The sequence below is a fragment of the Calliphora vicina genome, chromosome 2 (genome assembly GCF_958450345.1).
Source record: "Calliphora vicina chromosome 2, idCalVici1.1, whole genome shotgun sequence".
In the NCBI taxonomy this organism is placed as follows: Eukaryota; Metazoa; Arthropoda; class Insecta; order Diptera; family Calliphoridae; genus Calliphora; species Calliphora vicina.
Window position 1 is genome coordinate 114,782,836 of NC_088781.1, and position 22,652 is coordinate 114,805,487.

The window sequence follows — 22,652 nt, forward strand, 5'->3', positions numbered from 1 at the left end:
ATTGCACATCTGTAGTTAAATAAAATGGTTGCTCAGCTTACCTGAGAATCCTTAATATATCAAAAAATCTTAGAAGGGTTACAGATAATTCAAATAATTCTGAAAAAGCTGTTCGAATGAGAAAAATATTTAGCATTTCTCTGCCACCGAATTCATTATGTCTAAAGACTCAATACTTCTTATAACTTCTATCATCTCCATGTCATTCAAAATCGTACGGTTACAAAAATTTACCAATTTAATACTTTCCATAAAATCATAGGAATATGAACTTCAGCTAAATTATAAAGAATTAAATAACGAACAGACAATGGTTGTGATCAAGGTGGAATAATAAGTGCTAAAAGAAGGCATTAATAATCAAAATATTATTGAATAGTAAACTAATCTGTCACTTTCTATGTGGTAAAATATCATGGAATTAAATCTGTATTCTTGTAGCAACGTAAGATCTTCTGTTTCATATGTAAAACTTCAGCAGATGATAGAATATTTGTCAATTTTTGCATATAACACTCAATTGTATATGTTATCAAACAAAACATATTTTTCAAGTATCTAAAGAAGCATTCCAGTTTAAATGTACAATCTGATCTCCTTTCTATATTGTGATGCTGTTTTTGTTTCCATGCTTAGACCTTCCAGGTTCTTCAAAGGTCTGCTTCCTTTGAAATCTTTACCACAGAGCTGTCTTAAATCACTGGAATATGTTTGTTAATGGGCGAAACTTCTTATAGAGAATTCAACGCTTCGGCTCTCGGTCGGCTAACGACTAATGCAATCCTAATATTAGCTAATGAGTACAATCCGACGAGATAAATGCTTCAGTTGCCGAGTATTTCCGTTCAGCTTCATTTAACCCTTTGACGACGAAGAATTTTCCGTTGGAAATTTTTAATTTTATTTTGCGGATTCTTACTCGGAAAGGCAACATTACGAGATTAAAGTATTGTCAAAATTTAAAAATTATTACTCATTCTACGAGAAAAATCATGGGATATACACATGTGTTCCATTCGTCGTCAAAGGTAAAAATTTGGGAACAAATGCATTGAACAATTAAAAGCTTTTTTAAAAAATTAGAGTATTGCTTTATTTACATTGCAAAACCAATAAAATTGAACAATGGCATAAGGTGTTCCCAAACCTAAAGCGGCCAAATAATTTTTAATTAAACTCAAGAGGAAAAAAGACAATCAAAATTACGTTTCGAAAGCTTACACCGACCTTGATTGCATATACGGGCAGGTTTTATACCCAGCAGAAAGGTATAATATTTTCCATAAGTGAAGCAGATTGAAAGCAATGAGTATCCATAAATTGGCAAAAATAAGATTGTAATCGTCTACGATGGTAGATGAAAGACAAACCCATAAGCTTGGGTGTAGTTACGAGTTTAAATTGGTTATTTATATAAAACTGATATATATACACAGGCAAAAAGGCAGAGATAGGTTGACATTGGCGAATCCGTGGTTCAAGATATGACAGCAGACTTGGAAAATGTTATATTTCGATAACATTTCCAATAATCCAATATTATTGTATAAACTTATGATCAATCGAAGATCGTCTGTTTTTTATGGCTGTAGCTGGACAAGATAGAATGGAGGAGTCAGGACAAAAAACTGAATTGATAGTCGAACAAACACAATTTGTTTCGCATGTAAAAAACAAAAGTGCTTTACTGGAACAGAAATTGTTTTGAATTTTATCACAAATAAGTTCGATTTTGATTTAGATTTTATGAACCATATACAGGATCTCATCACTTTAAATTAATGTTTTGAGTTTTTTAATGAATTGATTGTTATTTCATTGTTTATCAATTATAAAATATTAAATAAAATAAAACAATTTTAAAGAAAAAGCTCCTTTATTTTTACCTTTGACGACGAATGGGACACATATGTCCCATCATATTTTCAGTCTCCCCGGGAAAAGTATAGAACCGATTCAAAATGCGTTGGTTAATAAATTTACGGAAGGCATTGGTACATCTAATACTAAAAGTTTATCCAACAGTATCAATTAGAACTCGAGATATGTATAAGAAAACTAAAATTGTCAAAAAAATATACGAATTTCTGACTTTGAGAATCCATTAAGCCAAACTTAAACAACATAACCTTAGTATCAACATTAACACCAAAGAACACATTTGTTTTTTATCGAATAACACCACTTAGATCAAAATCCAATGATGGGACATATGTGTCCCATTCGTCGTCAACGGGTTAAAGTTCGACTAACATATGCAGCCACACATTTCCGTTCATTTCTCCGCTGAAAAAGCACTGCTTCTAAGCCTTCATCGCAGGCATCTTTTTGTAGAAAAAAATGTTGTTCTAATTCGGGACAGCATAGCTTGGGAGCTTCCGTAAGCTTATGTTTCAGGGCATTAAAGGAAGCTTCCCGCTCCATTGCCAAGGTGTTTTTTCTTTAGTAGTCTGGTCATAAATTCCACTAGTGTTGAAAAATCTGGTACGAATCGTCTATATCATGAAGCTACCCCAAGTAATTTGAGAAGCTCTTTTTTCCTGCATTGCCTCAATTTTGACAGGATCAGAGTGGATACCTTCGGAGCAAATTACGTATCCTAGATATTGAAAACTCGTTTATACGAAATCACTTGGCCAGCTGACAGGCCCAAATTACAGGACATTTTAAAAATGGGAAGCTTACTTTGAGGTTCTTAAGGAGGGTGAACGAATTTTAACTACTGTATTAGCACGAGGTAAGAATTTAGGCTTTGTATAATTACCTTTATTACCCGGGAGCAAAGTATAGGTATATAAAGACTACTATTCACTATATTTATTCACTGAAGTATATTCGAAATTGGATTTTGCTCCTACTGATACTACATCAGAATACATTTATTCTGCTGAAATTAGGAAATTTGTACCCGACATCCGCTCTTCAGCAATGGCTCATAAATTCGTGTTCGATTTTACAGGGGATCGCAAATAAAAAATCGAAAAATAAATTTCAAGTCGATGTCTTTCCTGTCACTTTCAATGTAGGCAAATTCAAACCTAATGTCCACAAAAACTATATTCTCTATCTTCCCTCCAATAATAATTCTCTGAGCACTGGTCAAGAAATCAAAAGTTAGAAGAAATAATTCCATAGTCCATTTAAAGATAAATTAAATATCTGTATTATTTCGTTGCATTTCGTGAAAATTTTAAATTAAACTCATTAATTTTTAATACCGTCATTTGAAATAATCACTGATATGCAATCACTATAAATTAAACCATTTCATTAAAATTATAAAAAAAATGTCTGTCAAAATATAAAACATAAAATAAATTTAGCGCGAAATTACAATTTTTACAACAAAAAAAAGAACAAAAGGAACTAAAAAAAATTAAACGATTTTTTTTTTAAACAATAAAACTTTAATGATCAGTTTTAGTCATACAGAGAAATCCTGTCAATGTCACAGACAGACATACACACATACACAAAATACTTACAAAACTTAACTTACTTACAATACAAACAAGATATTTACACACATGCATATCCATTTGCTCTCACCAGGACACTCACACACTTATCCACAGACATACATACAGTAAAGGAAACATACTTAAACATATAAAACATTTTAACACACCAACACAAGCACTCTTCTCACACTTTCAATTACACAATGACAGATAGTTTTTTTTTTCTTTGGGGAAAAGTTGTTCGTTTATTTTTTACTAGATTTTTCTTTGAGGGAGTGGATAGAGGAGGTGTTTTCTTTTCTTTTCATTTAAGTTTTTGTTTTTTTTTTTGCTTTGTTTCTGTTCATGTTCTGCACACAATATTTTACTTAAGCGCCTAAAAATGAAACTACTATTGCTGCCACTGCGTATGTTGCAGCAGCAATGTCAGTTTTACTACAGATGCTGCTGGTAAAAATAAATTTAAAATTACAATGTGGAACAACTCAGACACAACTTTCGGGCACACGCTGTGTCATTAAACAATCCTTAATGGCCATGATGTTAATGTTATCGTCCAGGTCAGTGGATGAATTACACGATGTTGTTGTTGTCGATGGTGCTGCCGATGGCAGTGAATGTGAACCCAAAAGTAGGCCAACACCAGTTGTAGAACCCGGTGTACTGCCACTACCACTTAGAGCTGAAGTTGTTTGCGATGTTAACATCATGGTTGAGGGCGAAGGATGACCCGTATAATGGCCGTGATTGCCACGACCACCCAACGTATTGTGATGATGCAGTGTACTATGATGAAGGTTAACACGACCTATGCTGCCGCCCACCATGCCACCCACCACATTGCTGGCATTTGCATTTGACGACGCCGCAGCGGAGGGTGAGCAGGTGGCTGAGGTATGATGTAAACTTGACATGGCTGTGCCACTGCTGCTGTTAATGAGACTATTTAATATGTAGCCGCCACCCGTCCCAAGACCGGGTGGTAGTGTGCCCACACCGCTGGAGTGCAGTTGTTGCTGCAAGTGAGTGGTGGCCGCTATAGTTGATGTTGAAGCTAAAGATGTAGGTGAACCTATTATGTTGCCCACATCGTGCATTAAACCACCGCCTCCGCTACCCTGTACAGTGCCTGAAGCTCCTGTTCTAGTTATTGTTGTTGCATGTAACAATGCTGTACCGGATGTTGTAGCTGCCGATGCTGATGTTGTTGCTGTGGGTGACAACATTGAGGCGGATGCCAAAAGATGTGTGCGTGCGTTGATTTGATTAAACTGCATGGGTATACTAACTGCAGTCTCATTGCCACCATTGTTGCCACCTCCCGCTGGATTCTGCTGCATCATGTTTGTTTCGTAACTTTTGGTATGTTGCTGTTTAATAAAGATTCCAAAAAGCACCGGGACATCAGCAAATGGTCGTAAGTAGTAATTGTATGTTGTTGGTGTTGTTGTTTTTTTTTTATTATAAGAGATGATGACGTTGATGATGTTGATGGTAACCATGTTGTATGCCAAATAATTTTCCATTTATTCCATTTACAGACAACCAACGCATTGCATACAATCCAACAATGAATTCACGTTGTTAAATTCATAAAATATACAGGAAGGAAGCATGAAAGTAAGCAAAAAAAAAAGAAAGGAAAGAAAGAAATTTCGTTAAGGTTTTGTTTTGCTTTATTTATTTTTAACAATTTTTACGTAAAACAAATTTACTAATTTTTGTCTTTCGACTTTTCATCCTTTTTGGTCATTTCCTGTGAAATGTGTATAATTATAAAGTACATGCTTGTATATGAAGTTTAACGTATGTGATTGTTAACTTTTCTTAATGTTACAAATGAAATTTAAAAAGAATTAAGAAATATTTCTCTCTTACGAAGTAAGAACTTTTGCAAGTAATCAATTAAGTTAAAAATGTGAATAATTGTTATCTTTATTATATGGAATATTTTAAAAATTGAGCGCTTTTGAATATTTTTAAATGTTTATCTTGATTAGACAATGTAATTTGGCTTATAATGAATTGAAATACATATTTATAATTTACATAATGTTGAATTTTCTTGTAGGTCCTATAGAGCTAAACATAAGGTTTATCCACTTCAGACTATTTTATGATTTTTGGCATCGATTTGTTAGTGTATATTTTTTCATACATGGAAAGAATAAGTACAGTTATACATATTTACTGTAACCATTTCAACATTTTTGAGTCGACTAAACGATGTGCGTCCTTCCGTCAGGCTAGCTGTCCACATACTCTTTGTGCACAAAGTAATACATACATTTTTTTGACCCAAGGACGAAGCATATTGAAGATGGCTGAAATTGGTTCATTTATTCACCTGACGAGCATACATATTAAATAGTCGGGCTTGACCGACAATACTATCTAAGTTGTTTAATCTTAAATTTGTGTTTATTATAATTCGTTGCATGGTGTACATAATATAAAGAATTAAAAATGTCTTTCCTTCGTACAAAATCTAACTAAAAGTCTAAAATAAGTTGAACAATTTCCTATTATATTTCAGAAATTTTCAATTGTATTTCAGAAATTTCCATTTGTATTTCAGAAAATTCTAATAGCAATACCAATGCAAATTTCTGAAATACAAATAGAAATTTCTGAAAAACAATTGGAAAATTCTGAAATTCAATTAACAAAAAAATTTTAACATTTTTGTAGTATATAATTTGAAAGCAAATTTTTAATTAGGCTTAAGTTCATTTTATTATAATTTATTTGTAATAATTCAAAGAATATCACTGAATACTAAAATTTTAGACATTGACAAAACTATGGAAACTTAGGTATTATTTTAATAAATATGGTCTTAAATTTGCAATAGCTCAATAATTTGTTGGGTATCCCTTATTTTTTATAACTGCTACACATCGACGATGCATTGAACCAATTAAAGAGTCAGTGGTCTCCTTTGAAATATTTTGCTATTCCGTTATAACCGCCTCCGATAAATTTTCCTTCCTGGTGTAATTTTGGGTCCTTATTTTACGATCTACAACTTCCCATAGATTTTCTATGGGATTGAGATCTGGCGATTGGGCAGGCCACTTCAAAACACGTACCTCGTTGGATTGTAACCACTCGGTTACTACCCTAGAGGTGTGTTTCGTGTCGTTGTCGTGTTGGAATCTCCAAACTAGGGGCATATTTTCCTCAGCTTATGGATACATAACATCGTTTAATATGGTTCTGTATCCTATACCTGTCATGGTATCTTTTATAATATGAATTGGGCCCATACCTTGCCCTGAAAAACATCCCCATACCATAATATTGCCACCGCCAAACTTTACAGTCTTATTTGTGTACTTTGGATCTAATCTTTTTCCCTTTGGTCGTCTTACAAATGTTCTCCCATCACTGCCTCTTAAATTGTGTTTGGATTCGTCGGAAAAGAGGACAGTAGTCCATTTCTGTATCGACCAGTTTAAATGATCCCTGGAAAATTGTAGACGAGCAGGATCGTTCTTTTTAGAAATTAGTGGTTTTTTCATAGGACGATAGCATCTCAGACCAGCCTCATTTGCCCTGCGACTAACTGTTCGGGTACTTATTTCTAATTTTAGGCTATTAACAACCTCTCGAGGATTTATTTTTGTAAATTTCTTGAACTCTCTCGCTATTAAATTATCTTGTCTAGGAGTAGTCTTACGAGGTCTTCCACCTAAATGTTGAGTTTTTACAGAACCGGTCTCACGAAATTTCTTTATAATTTTTGAAAGTGCTGATTTATTTATTGAATATTTCTCACAGATACTTTTTTGTTTTAAACCAGCTTTAAAATCGTTAATTATTTTATTTTTTAAGTCTTCACAAATCTTAACTTTAGCAATTTTCGTTAGCTTTGAAAAAAAGCAATTATGCGAAAAATGTAGAAAAAGAAATTGTGAAAAATTACCAGAATTTAAAAATAAAGTAATTGTAGACACCACTGTATGTCCAATAATATAGTGTGCAGTAATTGTTCCTGTAAGAAGTCTAATAATGTTAATACCTAGGGCCAAGAGTGTCATAGCGATTTTGTTTGCCGGAGCATTTATGATAATCAAAAAGAGAAGAGCACTTTAGTTCTGTCTCTTTTAATGCCCATTCGTCTAACGTAGTCGGTACCCCAAAGCCACAGTTAAGTCCAAGTACAACACGTTCTCTTTAGCGATTTCAATTCCCCGAATGTCCCGACATATAGAATTCAGTTTTGAGTCTTGATTGATGTTGACGACGTAAATATTAACGTCCAGCGTTTTGAGACTTAATTCCCGGCTGATGCAATGGGTAGTATATCTGCTATAATACGATTTAGTCGATGAGAGAAAATTCACAAATCTTCATTCTTTGAACCATGAGTGTAGATTAACATCGAGTATCCCCGGAAGATAGAGAGGTTGTGGCAAAGTCATCATTTGTCGGTTTGTTCTTAAATCCGCCTGACTTCTTCCGTTGTATAGTAAATATGGAGGAGGAGTATCTAGAACGGAGAGTTTTTTTATTGTCAAAAGATCTCCTCCAGATAAGACTTCCAGTGTATAGAATAGGACTTATGACCGCATTGTTCATTCAGTGTAACATATATGATTTCAAATCCCATCTCTTCACAAATGTCTTCTTGCAAGTATAAAAGTCATATAATGATTAAAATTAACATCACATTGTGGTATGCATCTGGTTACAACATTCCTTGTCCTCTCAAAACCCAACCTAGATTTTATGGTCCTGCTATTCAGCATATTCCCAGTTAATACATTACTCAAACGCTAAATCTTAAGAACATTGACAAAATAAAGATTTGAACATTATACTGGTTTTTATGTAATTAGTTTTGAAATTATTTTTATCACTCTTTATTTGCAGTATAATATCTTTGTTAAGGGCTTTGTCAAGTGTATTTGCTTATTTAAAACTATTTTTTAAATTATTTGCTATTATTTCATATAGATGGTTTGTGCTGTTCAGAAGTGGTGATTTTGACACGCAAGACAAAGATAGTTGAGGCCATTACTCCATGAAGATTGCCTTCAAACTCATCAAGAGTTTGCAAAATATTTCGAATCTACCAAAAGCAGGGAAATTGGGTGTCACACTCATTGAAGCTGATAGACTTTGAAAGACGATTTTGCATAAAAATAAAAAATCGCGCGATTTTTACACAATTTTTCGCCTGCTGCCCTTGATTCCAAAATAATACACTAATTCAAAATATACATATTTACAAATTAATATATTAACAAATCTCATTAAACCCAAATATATTTCGTATTCAAATATAGTTTTTATTTCATCCAAAAGTCTTAAAGGAGATTTCAACACAAAATGAGCATTGTTGTTATTCCACGCAAACATCTATGCAGTTAATATGCTATGAAGCTAATGGCAGATGTTATTTCAAATGCCTCCCAAAATTGCAACTGTCCATGTTGTTGGACAATTCAGGAAACTGTATTTACAAAAAATTTTATTTTGTTTTGTCAAAAGTAAATACAAACATTTGGGGGATTCAAGGGTCTGCTATTAAGTTGTCAAATTGTCATAATGTTATAATATATTATGATAGTTTAAACAAATTGTTGTTGTGTTTCAAACATAAACGTGTTATTTTGTGATAAAACAATTGGTCAATTCGTTAGGTCTCTTATCATGTCATATTGTCATAATGTCCTAATATTTCGCAATGGTTTTTATTGCTTTTCAAGCAAAACATGTCCTAAAATAATACAACTGTGTATGCTATGTTTAATGTGTTATCGAAACCAACCAGCAGAGACCTGCGTCGAATGCCTAAGAGTCGGTTAAGCTGATCTGCCGAGTCTTGATATATTAGGACATTATGACAATATGTTATTATGACAATATGTCTTGTGAATCGACCAAATAAAAATAGTTCAAAAAGTCTTATCAGTTTAAAACTTTTTTCACCTAATAGCAGACCGTCTGAATTCCTAAATTGTTTTTGATCACCTTCACTGTGTTTGGAAGGCCCAAATAATGGGGTGTTATTTCATTTCTGTTTGGGGCATTATTTCATTTCATTGGCGTCTTATTTCATTTTCAAAATTGGGGTTTTACTGCATATGAAATAAGGCCCCAAAATTGAGCTTGTTTCATTTTATTTTTGGGGTGTTATTTCGTGATCCTTTGGCTCGGAATCCATATGTTGCCCGTAAGATCATAGCTAACAATGACCGCATTTTTAAGTCATTCCCCCAATATATATCTATAATTACACGACATAATTTGATGACAATTGGTTCATAATTGCTCATAGCAATTTTATGGGAACAACATTTTTGATCACTTACTGAGTGTAGGGTGTCATATGGTCAGGCTTGACCGACTATACTTTTTTGCTTGTTTTTTTACATAATTAGTATCCCAAATATAAGATCAATTTATAAATTCCGCTATAAATATTCTTAGAAATCGGGTATTTTTGTATGAAAATCATGTGGTCACGTTACGTATGAGTAATATTTTCAGTAATAAGAATAATTATATAATGCTCATACGTATCAAATACATAGAATCACTTGTTGCTTAGACAAATATTTTATTCTGTTTAAATCTAATAAAATCTGTCTAGCGAACTACACAAGTGAGTACAACTAAAACTTATTTCAACAAATTCATTTCATTTTATATATTTGCATACAATCTATCACTGATTGATCATAATTTTAACAAAACATTTTCACAATCAATAAAATTCTCAAATATTTGTCATATGCATGTAAAAAACAATGAAACAAAAATATACGGAATTGTTTTTACACCATAAAGTAATTAATACAAAATATTTCCATTATTGCTGTATCTAATATTTCTTGAAAAAAAAACAATAATTTTTCCAAAAAATATGCAATAAATTGGCAAAACAATCACTTGAAATACTTGTATACAGACATGTACATACAATTCGTATTTATTTTGCATCACATAACGATGAATGTGATAAGTAAAAATCTATTGTATGGATTGTAATAATAAAAAAAAATATAAAACATTGAACGAAATGAAAGAAAACAAATAAAAATTCATATTCATTTGATATTTTTCAATTATACTTACATTCGTACTCGGTGACCATTTCGATGTTGATGTAAAGTGATGGCTAACACTGCCATTTGTAGCAGCATTTGGAATGCCATTTCCAACACCTACACCGACGCCGCCACCGCTGCCACTAACGCCACCAATACTGGCATTAGCTGAACTGGTCGAACTGCCGCTTCCAACACTACCAACTGTACGTTTAAGCATTAGTGTGTGTGTATTTTTGGTAGGATAAAACAATGAATGACGTGGATGAGAATGATATTGGGTTGAAATGAAAATGTGTAATGGGGTTTGAGAATGATTGGTTTGTGATGGAAATTTATTAAATTTTTGTGTTGTATTGCATTCGAATGCAACAAACAATGTTACAGACACACACATATCCAATCATGCAGCATAACATGTATTGAGCACAATTTTAGAAGATTTGATTTTTGGTTTTTTCCCCCAAAAAAAGAAAAGGCCAACAAAAAACAGGCCAAATATAGTGTGTATATGAATAAATGATTTGAAATTTTTTTTTTTATTTTTGTTGTATTTGGTTATATGGATTTTATATTGTGTTTTTCCCCCGTATTTTCATTTTCATTTTAATTTTTTTTTTTATATTTTTCAAAAATCAGTGAGTGAATGTGTGAAGTAACCGACCATTCAAACAGAGCAACCAACCAACCAATCGACCATACGACCAAGCCAAACAGTAGCAATGGTTTGAAATTTGTCAGAATTGGTTGGAATTGGTTAAAATTGTTTAAATTGGTTTACAGACAAAATTGAATTGAATTTTTTGTTGTTATTTTTAATACCAACAAACATTGATATATATAGATATATGTATTTTTTTTGTTGTTGTTCAAATACAAACAAATAACGCAACAACATAGAAATTTTGTATAGAGCGGTGTTTATTGATTTTTGTGTTTTTTGTATCGTATCGTATTTTTTTTTTTGCAAAAATTTGGTAAAATTTGTTTGATTAAAATTTTTATTTGTTGTGGCCATATGGTATTATGCATGCCGTAGAGAAAGGAAGAGAAAGATAGAAATAAAAATTAATTAGTAAATTTAGTGCAAAAAAAAAATATTTGTTTCTGTCGAAGAATTTTATTTGACACGTACCGTATTGTGATGGTATAACATCTGGGTCACGTTCATCTTCTACAAGATCTTCGGAGGATTTTGATTTAATATCAGTATGTTGCCAACGTGGTTTCTCAATGCCGCCCTATAAAATTGCAAATAAAAATAGAATATTTAATATGTCGTAATGAAAATACATAATAAATATTACAGTGAAATAAATAAAATTTTTATTGGGTTAATATTTTTTTTTAATGACAAACATTTATGTACTCAATATGGGAATATTTCAGCCACCTCAAATGAATTTAAATCAATAATTTATTTATTAATCTAAACAATTATATATACTCTTCAGCCAATTATACTTCTAGATAAAAACTAAAAGCTGTTTTTGGTGAAAAACAATGTTTGTATGTGTAAATCAACTATTCTAAGGCCCCAAATAACCTATATATTTTATTCATATACCAATATATCAGTTATAGTTCAGTTTATGTTGGCATTTAAAATCGAGAAAATCGCCCCACAAATGGCTGAAATAAAGCAAAATTTAGTGAAAAAAATGTTGGTGAAAAATAGAAGTAGTCGCGGAGTTTTGCTTATATCTCAGCTATTTGTGGGCCGATTTTCTCGATTTTAAACAGCAACATTAGCTGCACTATAGCCGATATATTGATGTATAAATCATATATGCAAGATATTTGGGAGTTTCGGAAAGTTGATTTATACAGACATACACACTATATCAACACCGCTATCTACAATGATCTAGAATTTATACACTTTATGGCATCGGAAATGGAAAATGTGGAGATTACAAACGGAACTACATAGGATATATAAAGCATTACTTACTTCGCTATCAACGCACAAAATTGTATGACAATATCCCCTTAATATGTTAAAGCTCTAATATTTACTTTTGATTTTGAACACAGAGAAAACAGTTGCATTATGCCGATCGAGTTTACAGCCAACCGTCTGCCTGTCTGTTGAAGATACGATAATGCCCAAACAAAAGGAGCTAGTCGACGGTAAGTTTTCATAAATACTCTATATTAATAAGCTTTTTTTTGGTATTGAAAATGGGCAATATTAGTCCATGATTTTACCTAGAACCCATACAAATATTCCTGTTTGAGCAGTCATATATTTGTTGATTATGTGGTAATCCTAATAAAATTTTGGACAAATTAGTTCTAAGAACTCTGAAATTATACTTAAAGTATGGCTAAATTCGGGCAAACTTAGTTTAGCTCTTCATCTTTATTGCAATATGTAATATATTTTTGTTTCTGGTTGTAATAAATTCCATCCCTTCCATTATACTATACATTAAAATCTTTACATATTGCAGCTCTGGCTGTAATACAAAAACTAGACCAGATCAAATCTAATTAAATATAGTGTTCGAATGATGTTAGGTAGGTAATTCAAAATTACTAAGTACATTTCTTGTTACAAAATTTTGTTGACAGTGACGATATTCGACATTAGCAAGTTTTATATAAACATAAATCATTCTATCAACTTTTGTGAGGATAGGTCAATAATTGAACCTACCCCCTATGACTCCTATAGATTGCGCAGCTACAGTAAACTATTTATGAATTTGAACATCATATAATTGCAAATGCTGTCCAGTTTTTGATATCTGTTTAGTTAAGGAACACAAAATATACATTAAAAAGCCTGATAATGCTTCAGTCTTCAAGAATGCGTAACATTCGTTTGTTATTCTGAGTTCCTGAGAATCTACATATCAATTATAAATAGTCATTACATCTTCTCAGCCACTGTGTGATGCAACATTTACATTGAAGATGTCATTGGAGTAATATAAAGCAATATTCAAAGAGCTTTTATTGCCCAACATTTATTTACTCGGACAAGAGGACATGAAGTTCTAACCGATCGCTTGATAACACTATACTTTTTTAGTAGGAGTATTTTAAAGTCACAGGTCTATGTGAAATTACTGCAGAAGCTGTAAGATCGCGAATGAAATATTCAACAAGATTGCTAATACTTATTGACTGAGGTTTTAGCCAGATTAGTTTAAAATTTTGTCTAAGTGTGTATTTTATTGAATGTTATAAATTAGGTTATGTTCTAAAGATAGCCAGTTACACTCAGATCATTGGATTGTTATCTTTGTGATACCCTAAAGGGTCACGTTCCAGTCAATTAGAGATGACTTCTACGTATCTGTATGTGAATCGGTGCCGAACCAACCTCATGCAGTAAAGAACTAATCCGTCTTTATGATATACTAACTGACCCGGTGCGTTTCGCCACCCCAATTAGAAGAAAGAAATAGCACTATTAAATCTCTCTTTGTGAATCTAATTGTAAATGCTTTGAGTCCACTATTATAGAAAATGCAAAAGAAACTTACCACTAAAGTCACCCTTTGTGAATTCAAGTTCATTCAGAATCAAGTGTGCCTAATTTTAAATTTTTAGGTTTATTATAAAATTTTCAAAAAGTATCATTGCAATAAAGAAATAGTACCATTGATTATCACTTTTGAATTCGCATTCACTAAACCATAACCAGTCAAGTTTAAATTTTAAATTTGTATAGCATTTCCAATATTATCAACTAATTTTGATTCTATAACACTTAATATTTAAAAAATTATCACAAAACCGGTCTATTATTATTATAGAAAGTTTAAAAAAAACTACCCGTGAGAATAAAGAAAAAGTACTATGAAGTATACCCTTGAATTTTAACTCACTTGGGACCATATACTCCTAATTTAATGTTTTTAAGTTCATTGTTATAGAAAATTCAAAAAAGTACCATTAGAATATAGAAAAAGTAACTACACTTGTGGTTTCCCACTCTTTCTGTTCCATATAAGTTTTATTTCATGTTTCTAGGTTTATTGGTGAAGAAATTAAAAAAAGTACCATTCGAATAAAGAAAAAGTACCAAAAAAGACCATATAGCTTAATTTCATGTTTCTAAGTCCATTGTTATAGAAATTTCAAAAAGTACCATTAGAATATAAAGAAATTCCAAATCTTCTGAAAGTTTTACTCGAAATCCTGCATTTATTAACCAACACGATATTTAGTGTTAGTAATATTTTTTTGAACGATATCCAAAAATTCATCCAAGATTTGAATTAGCCACCAATTGTACAGTAAAGTGTTGCCGGTTCAAAACAATATAACCAGTTTGGTATCTGATCATTTGGGGTTGGTAAAAAAGATGCACTACTCGACTGTCCAATGCGTTATTATTTATAAAAATGATGAAAATCTTTTGACCGAAATCGTCCTTAGCTAATATAATGCACAATATCATTTTGATGGCTTTGTTAATCTTCAAAATTGCCGTGTTTTAGAGAAAAAGTTTAGAAAAATCATAGCTGATTGTCTAAAACTAAATGAATTCACAATATCGAGCCCTTAGCGCCAAATTATCGTAAGCAACAAAACACAAATTTTACAGGAGAAGGTTTTTTCGATTATTTTGAAATTTATCCATAGAATTAAGAATTTTATGATGCAATATATTATAATTTCGTTCAAGCTATTTGTCTATTTTACAAAAATATTTATAACATTTGACAATTAAAAATTCATGGAATACTTTATTGAAAAATATGACAAAAAATATTTTTTATGCATAGATAAAAATTTTTCGAATTGCAATAAAATATTCATTTATGAATAGGTTTTAATGAAATTTCACAGTTATGTAAAATTTTCTATTTAAAATGGAAAAATAAAAACGAATTTTGAAATTTATTATCAGCAATCCCGCAATTCCCAAAAAAGTGTTGAAAAATCCAAAAAATGGAAATTTTTAGTTTTTTGGCTATAATATCCATAACAGGGTCGGAGTTATCGTGTTATTTGAATGAATCTGGTCCCCTCGGTAACAAAAGTTTTTAATTTTTTTTTCATTTAAAATATTTTATGAAAACTTAGCTTTCAGAAAGTATAAATTCCTTATACATCCTCTTAGAAATTTTTTGCGATAACTTAAAAAGAAAAAAAGTTATTTTTTCCCAAAAAATTTGCGAAAAATCGGATTTTCAAAATTTTTTAAATTCAAATTTAAACAATTCTTTTCTTATTTGACACATACGTATGTTGTTAGTCCAATGAAGTAAAACTGGAGAAAATCGGATACGCTGTTATCAAAAAACTGGAGTAATTTGGGTAAAAAATTTTGAAAATTTAATTTTCAAATGCGAATATCTCCTAAGCTATAACAGACAATTGATAGCTACGACTAGGTCTTTTGTAGCACTCGATCAAAAGATTTTATGTGTGTAATTTTTTTTTTAAAATCGGAGCACAAACGAAGAAATAGGATAATTTTAAAAATGTAATATAACCAAGGTGTCCTACTTTGGTCGCGGCCCTGTTGGGCCTATGAGGTCCATGTTCAGAACGTAAACTCAAGAACACTTCTTCTTTGCACATGTGAAATTTCATTCAAAGTAATCTAACCATTTAGAAGTTACAGATTTATTTCTCTCTTTTTTTTCAATGCCACTATGTGTCGCTTACGATAAAATTTGTTAACTGTAAAATGTAAACATTGACTTACGATAAAATCTTACCCCCTATAATTTTGAAGTTATTAACAATTTTGATATTCTGTGAACGCTAAAACATTAGTCGGTCCATAAAATTTTAATTTTTGCAATAAAAAAAAATTTTGGAAAATGTCGCTTACGATAATTTGGCGCTAAGGGCTCGATATGTCACTGTTTGTCGTGGTTTTTGGGTTGGAGTCATCATTGTACCGTACTTCTTCGAAAATGAGACTGGTTAAGCAGTCACTGGAGCTTGATATCACGCCACCATAACAAAGTTCTGTCTGCGTAAATTCGATGACAACTGTGTTGTGGACAACATGCGGTTTCAACAGAATGGTGCTATGCTACCCATAGAACAATTATATTACTGCATGATAAATTTACTGGTCGTGTACTCTCTTGATTCGTGATAATAATACCAGAGAATCTTTTGATTTTTTTTAAAGATCATGAAAATCACTATAGTCCGAATTTTCTTTTCTTTCAGAACCGAATTTATTACTCAGCCAACAAACCGAAACTTTTAAATTAGATAGATTTTAGGATTTTCATTTCACAGCTAGCCCGTACATTGAAGGAGGGAACATTTTTGCAAAATGGTCATGAGCAAGATCGACCAAATAATACGTATGTATCATCAAAGCTGTGGAGACCATTTTTCTGATATGCTATTTCAGAAATATTTGGAGACTACTATATACTGTGTACTTTTTTATGACTCAATAAAAAAAATTACCATCTAATAAAAAACAGTTTTTCTATTTATTTATAATCTTGCATAAATTTGGCGAAACCTTTGACAGAGAAGTAGTTGCTAATCAGACATATGTAGAATCGTATTTTATACTTTAATTGCATTACCATTCTCATAACATTATTAAACTCTTTTTAACAAACTATACATTCGAGTACAACCTTAACTTTATTTCCATCTTATTAATATCTTAAAGTTTTATTAAACAAAACAAAATGTCATTTAATGAAAATCAATTTATTCCTATAATTCCTTGATTTTTAAAGAACAATATATTCGATATCATTTACTTTAATTCATTGCACCAGTTTTATTTTTTAAAACCAATAATATAACAAATTTCATTTTAAAAATGTCGTTATATTTCCATTAAAAAACTCATTAGAGCAGTAACAAATATAAAGCCATAATAATTTCATATTTACGTTTTTATTTTTATAAACCCTATATTTTTTTAAAGTCAACTTTTTTTGCTCAGCTGTCAATCATGTATGATTTAAAAATAAAATATTCATATGTGTGTAGATGAAAACTCCCTTTGACCATAACTGTCCTTCAAAAATATATACAATAACTTGAACATGAATACACATTTATATATAAGTAAGGAAATTTCTAAATCAACAAGTAAACATAGCAGCAGCAATCTGTATGGTTATAAAATTTATGAAACATGTGTATATGTTACATACAGATTGTAGATATACATATACAGATATACAGCAAAAAAAAAAGGAAATATGTTATTGTAATACATACCTTGTATACATCACCCGTTTGGGCCACAACAGCTGTGGCTGTTGCTTTTGTACCATGCTGACGATTGCGACGTAAATTGTGTAAAAATGTCATCATGAATATTTTCAAAGCTATAGCCAAACTAATAATAACAATTGTAAGGACACTCCCCACGATAACGGGTGACAACGTCAAGGATACATCATCATCTACAGTTGGTTGTTGTTGTTTTGGTTTTTAATACGAAAACAAATATATGTGTGCACGGATTCGTAGAGGGGAAGAGAAAGAAGTTGGAAAAAAATTAAATTGAATTGTATGATTCCAAATGAAAAATAAGAGAGTTTACATATGATATGTTATGGTTGTTGCTTTTTGTCTTTATTATTGCTGTTATTGTTGTTGCTGCTGCTGCTGCTGTCATTGTACAAAACCATTATAATGGCAGGTTTGTGTCAGTCAGTCATTCACTCACTCAGTTAGTCTGCCAGAGTGTGAGAGTGTGTATGTCTTTGCTCGTCATATATGTTTGACATGTTGTGGTTTTAACATTGCACAATGGGAAATAATGAAAAAAACTATAATAATAAATTGCTAATAAGTTAGATGGTAGTAGATAGTTATAACGAAATGAAAAATTTAAATAAATTGTTTAACCTTTACTCTTCTGAATTCGATGATATTTGGTATACATGCCAAGTTCATACAATACTTAAAAATCTTCAGAATTTCGAAATTTGCTTTAGTTTGGTATTTATGTACACTAGAGTGCTCCAAGATTGTATGGGAGAAAAAGAATTTTGAGGTGCATCTACAAGGGGAAAAAATGAAATTTTTTCAGTTTTTGTAAAAATTTTGCACTTAAATAATGACTTTTACAATTTAATTTAAAAGAATCGAATTATGCACGTAATTGTCGTTATAATAAGATATAAAAGACAAAAATTGGTTAAAATATGTTAAAGTTATTAAAAAATCGCCAGGCCATTAACATGTCTCAGGGCACTAGAACAAGAAATGTTGGAACAAAATTAACATATTTTGAGAAATATTAAAATAAAAGCTTATTTTTACTTAAAATATATCCATGTTTACTTTTAAGTGAGTTTTTGTCCTCATAGGATACCGTTAACCAGGTATCCAAAAAAAATTAATTTTTTTAACGGCAGTTTCAAAACTCCATTTTTAAATTTTTAAAAATTTTGTTAAAAAAATTTCAGAATTGTTTGATGATTTCATTGAGATTTATTGAGAATATAATAGGGAATAAAAATATGAAAAAATTATGAAAATATCTCTTACAGTTCTTCCGTACCTTTTTGAAATTTTCGAGAAAAATCAATTATTTGGCCATTTTTTGGCGAATGATCTTTATTTTCTTACTGTTATGAATTTTAAGTAAAACCTATTCAGATTATTATAGTCCATATAATTATAAATATGCTCTGAAAGTTTCACTAAAATTGGGAAACACTAAACCTTAAATCGTGAAGGCCAAGGTCAAATGCTTCAATATTTGGAATTTCTCTTGGAAAGATAGCGAAATGTTGTATATTTTTGGACCGATTTTGATGACTCTTAACAAAAATATAACACAAAGCCTAGTATTTACAAAAACAGCAGAAAAATTAAAAATAGCCCTATATAAATAGAGGTGTTTCGCCAAAAAATGGCCAAATAATTGATTTTTCTCGAAAATTTCAAAATTTAAACCGCAGGTACAGGAAAGCTATAAGAGATATTTTCATAATTTTTTTATAGTTTTATTTACTATTATATTCTCAATAAATCCCAATGAGATCATGAAACACTTCTGAAATTTGTTTAACAAAATTTTTAAAAATTTGAAAATGGAGTTTTGAAACTGCCGTTAAATTAATTAAGGTTAACGGTATCCTACGAAGACAAAAACTCTTATACAAGTAAATATGGATAAATTTTTAGTAAAAATGAGCTTTTATTTGAATATTTATCAAAATATGTTAATTTTGTTCCTATATTTATTGTTCTAGTTGCCTGAGACATTTTTTGACCAACTTCTGTTTTTTATGTATCATTAGAACGACAATTGCGAACGCATTTCTATTCTTTTAAAATAAATTGCAAAAGAAATTTTTTAATGGCAAAATTTTTACAAAAACTGAAAAAATGCATTTTTTCCCCTTGTAAATGCATCTCAAAAAATTAAGAGGGCTTGCGGCAAGTCACGTCTTAACCCCAACCGATTTACCTAAAAATTTTTCAGGATATTATGATGAAATATAGTCTTAATATATGATCATGTTATGAACAAAAGCCATCATAGTACGACCCAATGAAATCATATTACGATCCAACGTAACCATATTTATAATCCCATGAAATCATATTATGATCAAATTAAATTATGTTATAATTCAAAGTAATCACGTTATTTTTGTAAATACAAAATTTAATTTTAAAAGGTTTTAGCAGTAATGTGCTAAATATTCATTTTAAATATTACTGATAAAATCACTGACATTTACTGTTGTTCGCTAGGAAAGCTTAAGCTAAAATACATGGACAGCCAGCCAGCCGACCAGACGGACGGACATCGTTTAATCTACTCAGAAAGTGATTCTAAGTCGATCGGTATTCCTTAAGGTGGGTGTTAGACTAATATTTTTGGGCATTACAAACATCTGCACAAACGCATTATACCATCCCCACTATGGTGGTGTAGGGTATAACTATATTGCGAATGAGAATTACAGGCGAACAGTCAAGTAGGATCGAAAGGACCCCAGCTACCTTAACAAAGTTTTTCAATGTGTAGTTGCCCAGAAATGTATGCCTTTTGTGGCTATGTAATTTTAATAAATTTATCAGTATCGCAAAAATGGCAGCCTGAAAAACACTACATTCATTCGTATGAGATAGGTAAGAGATACCTATCCTAAGTTCATCACACAAAACTCCAGAACCAACACCACATCTCATTTTTGAACCTGTATATATCCTGCGATTATATTCATTCACAAGTTTACCTCTACACCACTTACTCCTGAAGGGAACTAAGACCTTGAACACCCTATTAAAATCTGTCTATGGAGTAATATGTTCCAAAGGTTGGTGTTTGATCGATGGCAGTATGCCAAGAAACCCGCATTTGAAAAATACAATTTTCTATAACTCTGGTGCATAAATCAGTATGCATTTGACCAATGGCATGGACTATGTTGTAGCCGTCCTCTATCGGGGTCAAATCGCACGATTTCGGTGCCCAGTTTACCTCACATCTACGTCAGTTTACCACTCATCCAATCGCTCTTGAAGAATATCCAGTCTGGTATAATCTGTGCTCTTGGATCTCATGTAGAATTGTAGAGTTCCAAATTCGACAATTTTGTTTGTTTGCGTTCACCGAAAACACGACGCGTCTAGGGTTTTATCCCGGGAATTCCCGGCACAAATTTCCAGGGAATTTTGCCAATTTTTCACTTCCCGATTCATGGGATTTTTAGTCGGGATTCCCGGGTATTAAAAACTGACGAAACTACAAAGAAAACATGTTAGAACTCTATTTTTTTTAAAAAAAAGTGAAAAGTTTATTTTTACAATTTTTCGTTTATATCTCGGCAACAATAGACAACTTATTATTATTATTATTATTATTATTATTATTATTATTATTATTATTATTATTATTATTATTATTATTATTATTATTATTATTATTATTATTATTATTATTATTATTATTATTATTATTATTATTATTATTATTATTATTATTATTATTATTATTATTATTATTATTATTATTATTATTATTATTATTATTATTATTATTATTATTATTATTATTATTATTATTATTATTATTATTATTATTATTATTATTATTATTATTATTATTATTATTATTATTATTATTATTATTATTATTATTATTATTATTATTATTATTATTATTATTATTATTATTATTATTATTATTATTATTATTATTATTATTATTATTATTATTATTATTATTATTATTATTATTATTATTATTATTATTATTATTATTATTATTATTATTATTATTATTATTATTATTATTATTATTATTATTATTATTATTATTATTATTATTTATTTGGGGTTTTTCGAATGAACATTTAAAAAAACATATGGAAAGCTGCACGATCTAGAAATAAAGGTGAATAATCTTCAATGTCAAGATGGACCAGTGTGAATTATACCACAAACCTCTAGTAGAACAAAGTCCCCTACTTTTGATGGCGGCACACCATTTGGTAATTTGAAGTATAGAATTGATTTTGGCCTTGAAAGGAAACACAGCAATAGTCCTTGGTAACAATGTCAGCTTTATAATGAGTGTGTTTTGCAGATGTTGTATTATAAAAATTCACCTTTGAATCCAATGATTTGGAAATTTTCGATATCAACATAAATTTTATCTCTTAACTATTCAGTTAAATGTATTGAATTCATTCCTTTTACTAAAAGGATTATGATTTTTTTTTAATTCATTTTGAAAATGATTAAAAGTTAAAAAAACTGAATGAAGAAAAAACATTTTAACTCAATTTGTAGTAGATTTGAATCAACAAAAATTTTATCATTCAAAGTTTGAATAAATTCTGTTATTAATTAACTTAATTAATTCAATTTATATTAGATATTGGGAATGGATTTATGAAATGAAAGGCTGCAATTAATTACGGATTAAGATTTTAGTGAATTAAGCTCAAATTGAATTACTTACTACGAAGTTCTATAAATAATGATTATAACACTAAGTTTGTGTATGAAATTTTGCTATAATATCCATAGTTTTTTGCTATAATATCCATAGTATTATTATATATTTCGAGAATAGCCGGGTACCCGGGAATGTAGAGAAAAATTTTACCGATTCCCGGGAATCAAACAAGGTCGGGAAATTAAAAACCCTAGACGCATCGTTGTCTATGGTCATTCACTTTCAGCTCATGGATCA

General features: G+C 30.6%; 1 protein-coding gene across 1 annotated transcript in view; it reads right to left on the reverse strand.

The window, feature by feature from the left end:
* Positions 1 to 3,774: 3,774 nt before the first annotated feature.
* side-II (sidestep II) overlaps positions 3,775 to 22,652 on the reverse strand; it is a 399,801-nt gene continuing 380,923 nt past the window's right edge. Inside the window, exons 16-19 of the mRNA XM_065500441.1 lie at positions 17,702 to 17,889; positions 11,658 to 11,763; positions 10,551 to 10,726; positions 3,775 to 4,831 (exon numbers count right to left, since the gene is read on the reverse strand). Coding sequence (XP_065356513.1) covers positions 3,947 to 4,831; positions 10,551 to 10,726; positions 11,658 to 11,763; positions 17,702 to 17,889 — 1,355 coding nt within the window. The 3' untranslated portion in view covers positions 3,775 to 3,946. The remainder of the gene's footprint in view (positions 4,832 to 10,550; positions 10,727 to 11,657; positions 11,764 to 17,701; positions 17,890 to 22,652) is intronic.